At 50.2% G+C, this 13,666-nt stretch overlaps 1 protein-coding gene across 2 annotated transcripts in view; it reads left to right on the top strand.

Moving 5' to 3' along the window:
- Positions 1–8,167: 8,167 nt before the first annotated feature.
- Positions 8,168–13,666, top strand: part of NOD2 (nucleotide binding oligomerization domain containing 2) — a 39,595-nt gene continuing 34,096 nt past the window's right edge. Inside the window, exon 1 of one of the 2 annotated variants that reach the window (XM_050774785.1) lies at positions 8,168–8,234. Coding sequence is in view for 1 of the 2 variants with exons in the window: in XM_050774786.1 (XP_050630743.1) it covers positions 12,175–12,259 (85 nt within the window). In the remaining variant the exon portion in view is untranslated. Of the gene's footprint in view, positions 8,235–11,994; positions 12,260–13,666 lie in introns of those variants that run through there. The other variant, XM_050774786.1, reaches the window with a different exon arrangement.

The following is a 13,666-nucleotide window of genomic DNA, read 5'->3' as shown; positions in this document are numbered from 1 at the left end:
CTTTGTCAACCTCAGGACTGTCAGAACTGGGAATTGTGTAAAGATTCATGGTTAAGATTAGGAGAAAGTCCAACTTTTCTGATCAGGAGAACATACACCTCCCATTCTTGGGACATCTGTTTGGGCAAAGGTGCTGATGAGCAGTTTGGGTGGGGTTAAGGGCTGTCAGGGCCATTGTAAATCATTTTAAGGTATATGCCTTGCACAGAGGACCTAAAAAAGGGCAGCAGTGGGCCGGGCATGGTGGCGGATCACGAGGTCAGGTGATCGAGACCATCCTGGCCAACGTGGTGAAACCCTGTCTCTACTAAAAATGCAAAAATTAGCTGGGCATGGTGGCGCATGCCTGTAGTCCTAGCTGCTCAGGAGGCTGAGACAGGAGAATTGCTCGAATCCACGAGGTAGAGGTTGCAGTGAGCCAAGATCACACCACTGCACTCCAGCCTGCGCAACAGAGCGAGACTCCACCTAAAAAAAAAAAAAAAAAAAAAAAAAAAAAAAAAAAAAGCAGCAGAGAGGCTAAAATCCAGCCCTGTCTCTTCTGTTCCAAGATGGCACTTGTGACTACGCAGATGAAGCTGGCACTTGTGTCCACACATTGGAAAAGAAGAATGATATGGTCTTCTGTGAGTTAATGAATGAAGGAGTGAGAAACTGATTTTCAAAGACAACACCCTTGGCCAACGGAACATTTTATGTTGCTGAAGTGGGGTTTGTAAGCTTGGGGCTAGAATGGCAGGGCTTGAGAACAGAGGGGTGATTCTAGAAGCAATATGGTGGAAGGGAAGGAGAGAGAGGAGGCACAGCAAGGAGTCTCAGGAGGAGGCTTAGGCAGAGGATCTGGATTGTGTTTTTTGGGTGTCTGACCTTCCTGCCCCGTGTACTGATGAGCCTGGAACTGGGTTAGGACCTGAGGTGGGGAAGTGACAACATGCTGGGTCTGTTCTTGAGGTGGGAATGGGGCAACCTCAGAGGCTGCCCAAGAGATGCAGGCATGTCGGGTTCCCAGGCTGGAGGCTGCTCTGTGGAGAGCTGCCTGCTCCAATGTGTCCTTCTCTCAAAGCATTGTCCCTCTGTCAATAAGTCACCCATGGATAGGGCGCAGTGGCTCATGCCTGTAATCCTAGCACTTTGGGAGGCTAAGGCAGGCAGATCACCTGAAGTCAAAGGTTTGAGACCAGTCCGGCCAACATGCTGAAACCTTGTCTCTACTAAAAATACAAAAATTAGCCGGGCGTGGTGGCACATGCCTGTAGTCCCAGCTACTTGGGAGGCTGAGACAGGAATCGTTTGAGCCCAGGGGGCGGAGGTTGCAGTGAGCCGAGATGGCGCCACTGCACTTCAGCCTGGGGGATAGAATGAGACTCCCCCCCACCCCCCAAAAAAAAAAGTCACTCTGCAAACAGACTTGGGCCGAGCACTGGGCCAGAGGCTGAGGTCCAGCAACAAGGAAGTGGCAAGGAAGGGATACCCTGAACCCTCAGAGACTCATGGTCTGGTGAAACACAGGACGGACACATGGAACTTGGGCCAACAGTGGAGGACCGTCTTGGCTGATGGCCAGCAGGAGGACAGGCAGGCTGATCTTTGCAACTGAGAGGACTGGGAGAGCCCATAGGGACTGTGGGGTCTGGAGAGCTTCCTTGCAGGAGGTGGGCATGGAAGGTCCAAATAAAAGTGGGTAGAGAAGGACGTGGACTTGACTCACAGTCCCACCATTCCATATCTGGGTCATCTTAGGAAATTCATGAACCTCTTGAAACCTCTGTTTCTTCATCTCAAAGATGGGGATGAGGAATGGAACCTATTCCATAGAGGTGTTGTGAGGGTACAGGGCGTGGCATATGGCAAGTGTTCAATAACATATTTACACTGTGGAGTACTCACTGTTTACCAGGCATCAAGTCCTAGTGTATGCATCCCTCATGACAAGATCTAAGTGGACTGTCATCCCCACTTAACTGTGAGGGAGACTGAGGTCAAGAGAAGTGAAATGACTGGCCAAGAGCATACAGCTGCTAAGGGGCAGGGCTGGGATTCAAATCCAGGTTCTCTGGGGCCAGAGTCCTTGCAGTTGCCACCTGTTGCCTCTGCCTGGGGCACAGAGTGAGCAGAAGCTCAGAGGTGGGAGTACTAAGAGCTGTGGGAAGTTGGTGGAGCTGGGGGTGCAGAGACGGGGGAGGCAAAGCCATTCCTGTCTTCATCCTTTTGGGCCAGCTTGTGGAACGGTTTGGACTTCGGTGAGTGGGCAGGCTGCTTGGAGCAGAGGACCACCAGCGCAGAGACTGCAGCCCAGCATGAGGTCGGGTAACCACCACTGCCAGCAGCAGCAGCAGCCGCTCATGGGCTCAGCTCCTACCATCCAGGCCTGCTGATGGGGGCAGTCCTCACTCCTGGGGGAAGTGCTCAGGCACAGGCAGCTTCCCCGCCTCGGAGAATTTTAAATAACACAACCCAAGGATTTCTCTTCTCTGAGGCCCAGGGTATCCTGGAGGCATTTTCCCTCCGCCCCTTCTGAGTACTTCTTGGCTGGTGCCCAGGTCAGAGCACTCAAGGACCAAAATGTTCCCAGGGCATCCCAATTGCCTGTCTCGGCAGAGGGTCCTGCACACAGGGAGTTTTTAATCAATGTCCCTTAACTCATTGGAAAGTTTTAAAAAATTATTATTAAACAAGTCAATCATGCTTATTAGGAAATACAGGTTAGCACAGAAGAGTTTTAAAAGTCCATTTACAATCTGATCCTAACTTGTCTTTTAGATGTTTCAATGCATATATTCACACATATCTTTTACAGAATTTTTGTATAAAGTGTGAGGTAGTAGTCCAAATTCATTTCTTTTGCACGTGGATATTTAGTTTTCCCAGCACCATTTGTTAAAGAGATCATTTTTCCCCCTTAAATTATCTTGGCATCCTTGTTAAAAAACAACCTACTTTTAAAATTTAGCCTTATATTCTTTCTACACAAAGCATTTGGCAGCCCAACTGTTTTTCATTGAGATATAATTCACATACCATAAAACTCACCCTTTTAAGGTGTGTAATTCACTGGTTTTTAGTCCATTCACAAGGTTGTATAACCATCACCATGATCTAATTCCGGAATATTTTCATCATGCCAAAAAACCGAAACCAAACAAAACAAAAAGCAAACCTCACACCCACTAGCAGTCACTCCTCATTCCTCCCACCTACCAGTTCCTGGCAACCATAAATCTACTTTCTGTCTTCACGGGTTTGCCTATTCTGGACATTGCATGTAAATGGACTTATACAATGTATGTCATTTTGTAACTTGCTTCTTTCACTTAGCATGTTTTCAAGGTTCATTTATGTTGTAGCATTTATCAGTGCTTTGTTGTTTTTTCACAACTGAATAATATTCCATTGCACAGATAGATCACATTTTCTTTATCCATTCATCAGCCAAGGGACATTTAGGTTGCTTCCACTGTTTCCTCTTATGAATAATGCTGCTATGAATGTTTGTGTACAGCGTATATATGCTTCAATTCTGTTGAGTATACCTAGGAGTAGAATTGCTGGATCATATGGTAACTCCATGTTTAACTTTATGAAGAATCAACAAATTATTTTCCACAGTGGCTTCACCATTTTACACTGTGACCACCAATGTATGAAGCTTCCAATTTCTTCACATTCTTTCCACACTTGTTTTCTGTCCTTTGGACTAAGGGCACCTGGGTATGTGAGTGTAAAGTGGTATCTCATGGTGGCTTTGATTCACATTTCCCTAACAATTAATGATGTTGAGCATCTTTTCTTGTGCTTGTTGGCTACTTACGTATGTTCTCTGAACATTTTCAAATGCTTTGCTCATTTACAAAGTTGTGTCAGTCTTTTTTTACTGAGTTTCAGAAGTCCTTTATATATTCAGGATATGAGTTGTGACTATTTTCTCCCATTCCATTAGTTGTGTTTTTACTTTCTTGATCGTGCCTTTCAAAGCACAAAAGCTTGGAATTTTGATAAAGTCTAATTCATCTACTTTTTTCTTTGGTCATTTGTGCTTTAGATGTCAAATCTGAGAAATCATTGCTTCATCCAAGGTCACAAAGATTTTCACCTTTGTTTTCTTCTAAGATTTTTATATTTTAAATCTTGCATTTGGGACTTTGATCCATTTTGGGTTAATTTTTGTATAAGGCCTGAGGGAGGAGTCCAAATTCAGTTCTTTTGCGTGTGGATATCTAGTTTTCCCAGCACCATTTGTTAAAAAGACCATTTTTTCCTCTTGAATTATCTTGGCATCCTTGTTAAAAAAAAGTCTGCTTTTTAAATTTAGTCTTGTATATTCTAGGCATTTTTCTATCTGATAAACATACTTATAGCATCTTTAAAAAATAAATATCTGTAGAAATACGACAAGCATAAAGGGAAATGTAAATATCATGTGTTTAACTTGGTCAGTTTCACAATGTATTTGCATCAATGCAACCACTATTCAGAGTAAAAATAGGAGATTACTGGCACCCTAGAAGTCCCCTTCACCCCTCCCTTAGTCACTACCTCCAACTTTCTCCCCAGTGATATAGCCTCTATCTTGGCTCCTACCACTGTAACGCAGTTTTGCCTGCTTTTGAACTTTATAGAAACGATACCATTCTGTATGTATGTTTTTGCACTCAGCCTCTTTCACCCAACATTATGTCTGTAAGGCTGCAGTTCTCGTGGGGGTACAGTGGTTCATTTATTTTCATTGGTTATTAGAATCACAGCATTATTTTTAGTATATTCACTTAACAAAGATTTTATTGCATGCCAGATCCTGTTCTAGGCCTTGGGAGAAGGCAAGGAACAAGGCAAAAAGTCCCTGTTCCCTTGGAGCTCATGCTCTTTTGGGTGAGAGACCGACAACAAAGGCAATAAATACGTGGAATATATAATGTGTTGTGTGCAGATAAGTGCTATGGAGAAAAATACAAAGTAAAGCAGGAGAAGGGACTGGGGGGTGTTGCAGCTGTACACAGAATAGTTAGGGAAGGCCTTGCTGAGAAAGTCATATGGAAGCAAAGACCCAAAGGAGAGGAAGGAGGGAGCCATGGAAATTTCTAAAGAAAGAGCATTCCAGGCACAGCAAAGGCAAAGGCCTGAGTGTAACTGCAGGCTTGGCATATTTGAGGAACAGCCAGGAGATCAGTGTGGCTGGAGCAGAGTAAGAGGAGAGTGTAAGGAGCGGGGCAGAGAGGGTGCCAGGGGCCAAACAGCAATTGAAAGGACCTTGGCTTTTACTTTGGGACGGGAGTCATCAACAGGAGTTTCAGCAGAGGAGTGATATAATTTGACTTCAAACAAAAAACAAGCAAAAAACTCACTCTGGCTGTTGGACTGAAGAAGGGCTGTAGTTGGAGGCGTGGAGAGTGGCCAGGAGCTCCTGCTATCACCGAGGTGAGAGATGATGGAGATGTGGACCCAGGTGGTAATGGTGCATATGGAAAAGATGGGCTGCATCTTGGAAATATTTGAAGGCCAAGTTGAAAAATTTGCTCCCAAATTGGATAGTGGGGTTGAGAGAAGATGGGTCGGGTTGAGTGTTCTAGGTTCAGATGTTCCGTCAGTTTTCTTAATTACTTTTCTGTTACTGGGCATTAGGGAGATTTCCAGCTTCTCACTGCTTTAGGCAAGATGGTGGTGAATATCCTCGTAGATGGATCTGTGCACTGCCCAGAATGAGTTTTCTAGGGTAGATTCAGTCCTTCTAATGCAGCATTTTCCAATGTTGGCTGACTGTGCACCACCTGTACAGGTATTTACCTGAAAGCGGTGGGGGGTAGCGGTTACAGCATTAATTTGTGTCAGAGGCCTGGGGCAAATCCCATCTTTGGGGCAAATCCCCATCTCTGATGCCAGAGGAAAGGGGGCATCTTGAGTCTGGGGAGGCCCCTCGCAGGAGTGAGAAGTCCTGAGGAGCCCGGGCTCAGGTCTCAGAGAGGTCACTCTTTTTTGAGTTCCTCCCTCTCTGTGGGACTCAGTTTCCCCATCTTCACCCTGCCAGTGAGTGGGTGGGTGTAAGTGAGCGAGTCTGCCTGGAGGATCCTACTGCTGCTCTCTGCACCTCTTAGGGGTATCTCCTGCCTCTTCCTTCTCCCTTGGTGGGTGCGAGATCCAAGTTCAAATTTGTACCTCAGTTTCTGCATCTATAAGTTAGAGGCAATAATAGTCAATACCCTAGAGGTGGAAGTAACTGAGTTACTGTATGTAAAGATTAGCACTTGGTAAGCACTTTCTAGATGCCAGTTATTTTCATTAGTTTAAAAAATTGACTTCACATTTTTTTAAAAAAACAAATATAAGAGTTTTAAAAGGGGCATTTATATTAACACGTTAAATGGAAAACCGGTGTCATCGGCTCCAGAGAACAGAAGAATGTAAAATAAAATTGTTTAATGGAAACAAAAACAATGCTATTAAAGTTAATTAGATAGTTTCAGAGCCAAGTAGCCTAGGCAGTGCTAGAGAGGTACTCCAGCCCTATTAGTACAAAACTGAGAAACAAACTCCATTCAACAAAAACAGAAAAATTAAAAGGAAAATGAAAAAAAGAACCTTCAATGACCAGTCCACTCTTACCTAATGTGTAACACTCTGGAAAAGCTTTCCTAGTTTTGGCTGTGTGTGTGTGTGTATGTGTGTTGGGAAGTGGTGTGTGTCGGGAAACGAGGTGTGTGTGTAGGTAAGCGATGTGTGTGTGTGTTGGGAAATGAGGTGTGTGTGTGTTGGGAAGTGGGGTGTGTGTATATTGGGGAGCATGTTTGTGTGTTGGGAAGCGGTGTGTGTGGGGTGTGTGTGTGTTGGGAAAGCAGGGTGCGTGTGTTGGGAAGTGTGTGTGTGTGTGTACACGCGAGTGTTGGGAAACAGGGTGTGTGTGTTGAGGGAAGCGAGGGGTGTGTGTGTGTATTGGGAAGCAGGTTTGTGTGTGGGGGGAGGCAGGGCGTGTGTGTGTGTGTGTATGTGAGTATTGGGAAGCAGGGTGTGTGTGTTGGGGGAAGCAGGGCGTGTGTGTGTTGGGAAGGGGTGTGTGTGTGTGTTGGGAAGCGGTGTGTGTGTTGGGAAGTGGTGTGTGGGGGGTGTGTGGTGTGTGTGTGTTGGGAAGCGGTGTGTGTGGGCTGTGTGTGTGTTGGGAAAGCAGGGTGTGTGGTGTGTGTGTGTTGGGGGAAGTGGGGTGTGTGTATATTGGGGAGCATGTTTGTGTGTTGGGAAGCGGTGTGTGTGTTGGGAAGTGGTGTGTGGGGGGTGTGTGGTGTGTGTGTGTTGGGAAGCGGTGTGTGTGGGCTGTGTGTGTGTTGGGAAAGCAGGGTGTGTGGTGTGTGTGTGTTGGGAAGTGGGGTGTGTGTATATTGGGGAGCATGTTTGTGTGTTGGGAAGCGGTGTGTGTGTGTGTTGGGAAGCGGTGTGTGTGTTGGGAAGTGGTGTGTGGGGGGTGTGTGGGGTGTGTGTGTGTTGGGAAAGCAGGGTGTGTGGTGTGTGTGTGTTGGGAAGTGGAGTGTGTGTGTGTGTGCACGTGTGTGTTGGGAAGCGGTGTGTGTGTTGGGAAAGCAGGGTGCGTGTGTTGGGAAGTGTGTGTGTGTGTGTACGCGAGTGTTGGGAAACAGGGTATGTGTGTTGGGGGAAGCGAGGGGTGTGTGTGTGTATTGGGAAGCATGTTTGTGTGTGGGGGGGAAGCAGGGCGTGTGTGTGTGTGTATGAGTGTTGGGAAGCAGGGTGTGTGTGTTGGGGGAAGCAGGGTGTATGTGTGTGTGTTGGGAAGCGGTGTGTGTGTGGTGTGTGTGTGTGCGTGTGTGTTGGGAAGCGGTGTGTGGTGTGTGTGTGTTGGGAAGCGGTGTGGGGTGTGTGTGTGTGTGTGTGTGTGTGTGTGTGTGTTGGGAAGCGGGTTGTTCCGACGACTCCCCGGTTCCCTCCTGGTTGAAACGTGGCCCAGAAAGAGAGGCACACTGGCCAGGGCACACAGCCAGGGCCGTCCAGCCCCGCAGGCAGCCCCGGTCCTGCCCTGTCCCAGGTGAGCGTGGCCAGTCCTGGAGCTGGCCCTGCGGGGCTGCGGGGCCACGGGACAGGAGCCGGTGCTGCGGTCCGGGCAGAGCAGGGGCGGGGTCCGGGCGGGGGCGGAGCCGAGCGCCCGCGCAACCGGAGCCGCAGCCCGAGCGGGAGCCGGAGCCGGGGCCGGGAGTCGTGGCCCGGAGCGGGCCTTGGAGTCGGCGCCCAGGTGGCTCGCGGTGAGTGATGTGCCCAGCGCCTGGGGGTGGGCTAAGGGGAGACTGTGGGCGCCGAGGGTCCCGTCCCCGTGACTTGAACACTTGGCTTCCGAGCCGTCCTGGCCGCAGGGCTTGGGCAAGGGTTGCCTCGGTTTCTCCTAGGAGAGTCCCGGGGTGTAGGTGGGAAGTGAGACGGAAAGGGGGCATCTCGAGGTGGGGGAGGTCCCCGGCAGGAGTGAGCAGTCCTGAGGAGCCTGGGCTTCAGGTCTCAGAGGGGGCAACTCTTTTGGTTTCCTTCCTCTCTGTGGGACTCAGTTTCCCATCTTCACCCTGCCAGTGAGTGGGTGGGTGTAAGTGGGCGAGTCTGCCTGGAGGATCCTACTGCTGCTCTCCGCACCTCTTAGGGGAATCTCCTGCCTCCTGCTTCTCCCTTGTTGGGTGTGAGATCAAAGTTTAAATCCATCCCTTCCCAGACAGCCCACATCAGGACCCGCGAGGCCACATCTCCTGTCTGTTTGCTCTCCTCTGCTTCTCAAGTTGATGGAGCAGCCATCTGGTCCTGCTTTCATCCCAACACACTGAAAAGCCCTCCACCTCAATCCCCCTGGGGAGGGCCTCCTGAAGCTGCATGAGGGCTGGGGGCTGGACCCCTGCTTCTGACTTCGCTCTTTCTGAGCCCTTCCTGCCATGGCCTTGGTTTCCCCATGGGCTGTGACCTGGCCTCCTCCAGGGTCCTTGTTCTACAGAGGGGAAACACCTGCCCTGTCACCCTCCTCTAACCCTTTAGTGAAGAAGACCAGAGTGACATCCCCACCACCTGTACTTGCCTGACCCGATCACTCAGCCATGAGGCTGCTGGGGCCCCTGAGTTTGTTGGCCACTCAAGGCTCCTTTACCTCTCTGCACCCTGGGATCTGAGGCTGGAAGCATCCTCATCCAGCCCACCTCCCTCCTACCCATCGCAGAACCCCTCTGTGACACATGCCCAGTGGTGGGGAGCTTGCTACTGGTCAGGTGGCTTTTCAGTGCCTTGCAGCTCTTGTTTTCTTTAGCTAAAATCTATGGCTTGCAGATTCTACACCTTGGTTCCACCTCTGTCTCCCGGAGCCACGCAGAGCACGTCCATTCTTTCATTCATTCCGGCGATCATCATTCATGCACTGGATGAGACACAAGACAGAGCAATAGGAAAACCGGACAAAACTCCCTGCCCTCATGGAGTGCACATTCTAGAAAGGAATGGACAGCAATGAAATAAGTAAATACATGGCATGGCAGGTGGTGGGAAGTGCTATGAGTAAAACAAAACTGGGAAGCAGGATGGGGTGCTGGGGCTGGGTATTGCATTGTATATAGCACAGCCAGGGAAGGCTTCCCCAAGACCAGGAGAGCTGGGCAAAGTCATAAGGAGTTGAGGGGTGAGCCACGTGAGTATCTGGGGGGCTGGGAGGCTTTGGTTTTCACTCTGAGCATGATGGGAGCACTGGTTTGGAACAGAGGAGTCCCCTGCTCTGACTTGGGGTCTGGCAGGCCCACCTCGCTGTGGGGTGGAGAATGGGTCGTGGGGAGTGAGGTAAGGGCAGAAGGAGAGCCTGGTGAGAGGATCATTGCTGTCATTCTGGGGAGAGACCATGGTGGCTTGCACCATGGCCCAGAGGTAGTTAAAATAATAATTTAAGCCGGGCGCGGTGGCTCAAGCCTGTAATCCCAGCACTTTGGGAGGCCGAGACGGGCGGATCACGAGGTCAGGAGATCGAGACCATCCTGGGTAACACAGTGAAACCCCGTCTCTACTAAAAATACAAAAACTTAGCCGGGCGAGGTGGCAGGCGCCTGTAGTCCCAGCTACTCGGGAGGCTGAGGCAGGAGAATGGCGTGAACCCGGGAGGCGGAGCTTGCAGTGAGCTGAGATCCGGCCACTGCACTCCAGCCTGGGTGACAGAGCAAGACTCCGTCTCAAAAAAAAAAAAAAAAAAAAAAAAAAAAAAAAAAAATAATAATTTAAAAAACAAGACATTCAGATTTGGGATATATTTCAAAGGCTGTGTCGATAGGATTTGGGGTGTAAGAGAAAGGTAGAGTCAAATATGATTCTGAGGTTTTGGCTCGAGCTTCTGGAGGTTTGAAGCTGCCATGAACTGAAATGGGAGTTGCTTAGGGGAGATTGAGAGTTTGGTTTTGTGCTTGTGGAGTCTGAGCTGTCCATTAGGCATCAATGATGAGTAAGCAGTTGGGAAAAGTTAAGGGCGGAGGTTGGAGTTGGAAATAAAACTTTGGGCATTATCACCATATAGCTGGTATTTAAAGCCACAAGAGCAGGTGGTCTCATCTAGGGAGGGAGTGATATGGAGAAGAGAAGGGGTGCTGAGGCCCCCAGTGTTAGGAACCAGCCAAGAAGACAGAAAGAGTGAAAATCAGAGAGTTGGGGTGCCCTGGAGGAAATGAGGAAAATGCCCCAAAGAGGAAGGAGGGAACAAATATGACCAATGCCCCTGGCAGAGCAAGCAGGCTGAGGGCTGAGGATTGAGCAACGGGAGGTCACTGGTGACAGTTTCACTGGAGCTGGATGGGGAACTTGAGGGTGAGGGAGGGGATGGGAGGACTTGGGGACAGCAGTACAGGCAATAGACAAGGGGGTCTGCTATAAAGGGGAGCAGATAAATGGGATTGGAGCCAAATGAAGAAGGTGGGTGTCAAGAGAGGGCTTTACTTTTACAATGGAGAATATAGTGCATTGTGCACTGGTGGGGGGAATTGGTCTCTTAGGAAGAGAAGTTCAGTGCCGGGGAGGGAGAATGCAGGATGGCTGGGGGAGGGTGGGGGCGCTTGGCCCCAGCAGAGACCCGGGATACTTGGGAAGTTGAGCTTCCCTGGGCTTCCCTTCCTCTCCTGTCTGCAAGGGGTCAGTGGGCTGAGATTTCAGCACTTAAGCAAAGCATTTGCTCTTGGCCCCAGAGAAACCAGGTTGGCTGTGGTCTCAGGAAGGAAGGAGCTGTCCAGGCTCAGGCCTGGGCCTGGGTTTCAGGGAGGGCCCTTGTGGGTCGCTCCCTGACCCTCTCTTTCAGCAAGGAAGTGCTCCTTTCTCTACATGGGCCTCACCTTGGGGAGGACAATGGTGTCTTTGAAGTTGTAGTAACTGAAGTAAAGATCAAAAGGCAATGCAGATAGACTAATAGATTTTGCCTGAAGAGGGGAAGCCCGATCAGGTAATAAAGGGGTAAGGGGAAGGATGTGAAGGACAATTTTTAGGAAACAGATAATGAGTGAATATTTTTTCTGTCTCTTTCCCAAGTTAAACTGAAGCAGGAGAAACTGAAGCTAGACATAATGAATAAATTCCCAAGCTGGTGAGCTTCCTGAGCTGGTTAGTGAGGACAGCACTAAGGCCAGGCCCTCCTCTCCGGATGTTTAATATGAGACAGGACAATGCCTGCTCAGAGACAGGGGACTGGCTGAATTGGCCCTCAGGATTCTCTTTGCTCTGAGGTTTCTGGAAGAAGGCCAGGGCAGAGGTGCGGTGATGCAGCTGCTGGGAGGACAGAGCTCCGAGTCACGTGACTTGGGCGGCCCTCCCCTTCCTGGTGCCCACAGAAGCCCGACGTCACTAGCGGGGGTGTGTATGGCTCACACGTAGGCCAGGCTGCCCTAGGCTTGGTGTGCTAGGGAGGGGCCCCTACTTACTTGTGGCCTGTCCCCTCGTGAATGTGTCTCATGTCCCCAGTGGGGTTTTTCAGGGAGGGTCATGGTCTCCAGGATGCACAAGGCTTTGTGCCAGAATTGCCTGGAATTACCTAGTTCTGGAAGGCTGGTTGACCAACTCTGGCCTCTGGCTTTTCCTTTGGGAATTTCCCTTGAAGGTGGGGTTGGTAGACAGATCCAGGCTCACCAGTCCTGTGCCGCTGGGCTTTTGGTGTTCTGCACAAGGCCCACCCACAGATGCCATGCCTGCTCCCCAAGCCTAATGGGCTTTGATGGGGGAAGACGGGGTGGTCCAGTCTCTCCCGATGAGGAGGAAAGAGCAAGTGTCCTCCTCGGACATTTTCTGGGTAAGAGGAGCAGGCATTGTCCTGTCTCAGCTTGACTCTCAGCCTTCTTTCATCCCTGGCTGCGCGCATGCTCCCAGGCCTGGGGTGAGATGGGGAGTGCTGACTGTGTCTCTGGGCTGTTTTCTGGGGAGAGTGGGTGGGTGGTTATTTTCCCCAGGACCCTGGCAGGGGTGATGGTGGGGGCTGCTGTCGCGTCCTTGGCTGATGTTTCCACAGCTGAGAACCACTCCAGGGCCAAGCCCAGAGCTTATTCTACCCCCTTTTGGTCCTCTCTTCCCCCGTCCCCCGCCACCCCACCCTCTTGGCTCCTCTGCTTAGAGGTGAGCACCGGGAGGAGACCTCCTTGGCCTGAGAGAACTACCTTAGTTCCTGGATTCCAGTGGCCTGTGCAGGGGGGGACACTCTCTCTCCCAAGCAGCCAGACACACACATAACCTCATTGCCTCCGTTTCCCCATCTGACCAGCACAGGGCCTCCTGTGCCCCAGCAGCGTTCTGAGAGATTGGAGGTTTTTCCTTTTGCTTACCTTGGCTGCCGTATGAGGATGGTTACAGTGTTCCTCCCACCCCCAGCCCAGGGGATATTTGATTCATGAACATTTCCACAGTGTCTCTGCGGGGGACAGTGCCGTGCCAGGCTCAGGGATGCTAGGACGAGTAAGACCCAGGCTTCCACGTGACCCAGGCAGGGAGAGAGACACATAAACAACCATCAGCAAAGAGGCAAAATCCCCAGGCCGCTTGGCGTCTACTCCCTCGAGTGGCTGGGAATGTCCCTGATTTATAAAAAGAAGCCGACGGCTCTCTTTGTTGTCCATGCCTACACCCTTTCACTTTCGTTTCTTCGAGGCACTGCACCAGCCCTTGTCCACAGACCCCACGACAATCGCAGAACTAACCATGCTGAGAGATTTTCTCAGCTGCTCAGAGATCCTCCCAGGGCTTGAAGCTCCTGGAGGGTTACTTGCCCTCAAATTCCCAGAACCCACAGCAGGTGGCTAACGGTAGCAGCAGCAGCAGTCTGTGCACGGTGGTTTCGAGGGCGTGGGAGGGAGGTGAGGGCCCTAGGGCAAGTGTGTGGGGAAAGTGTTGATGGGGGACAAGGCACGAGAATGCTTGGAAACAACTTAGTTTGCACCGTAATTTTTCACTTAGCCTAGGATAGGACCTTTAGAACAATACTCTGAGTGTACCCCTTGGAGTAGCAGTGTGCAAAACACACAGCAAGGGCTTGGGGCCCCCGTGGGGAACCCAAATGTAAGAGTTAGAGACATGCATTCTGGAGTTGCACACGGCTTGTGTTGAAATCCTGACTCTGCCTGTCTAGCTGTGACATGTCGTACAAATCGCTGAGCCTCTCGGTGCCTCAGTGTCTTCCTCTGTAAAATGGGCAGATCATAGGCACTAC

The sequence above is a fragment of the Macaca thibetana genome, chromosome 20 (assembly GCF_024542745.1).
Source record: "Macaca thibetana thibetana isolate TM-01 chromosome 20, ASM2454274v1, whole genome shotgun sequence".
Classification (NCBI taxonomy): domain Eukaryota; kingdom Metazoa; phylum Chordata; class Mammalia; order Primates; family Cercopithecidae; genus Macaca; species Macaca thibetana.
This window is presented reverse-complemented; position numbering and strand designations above follow the sequence as displayed.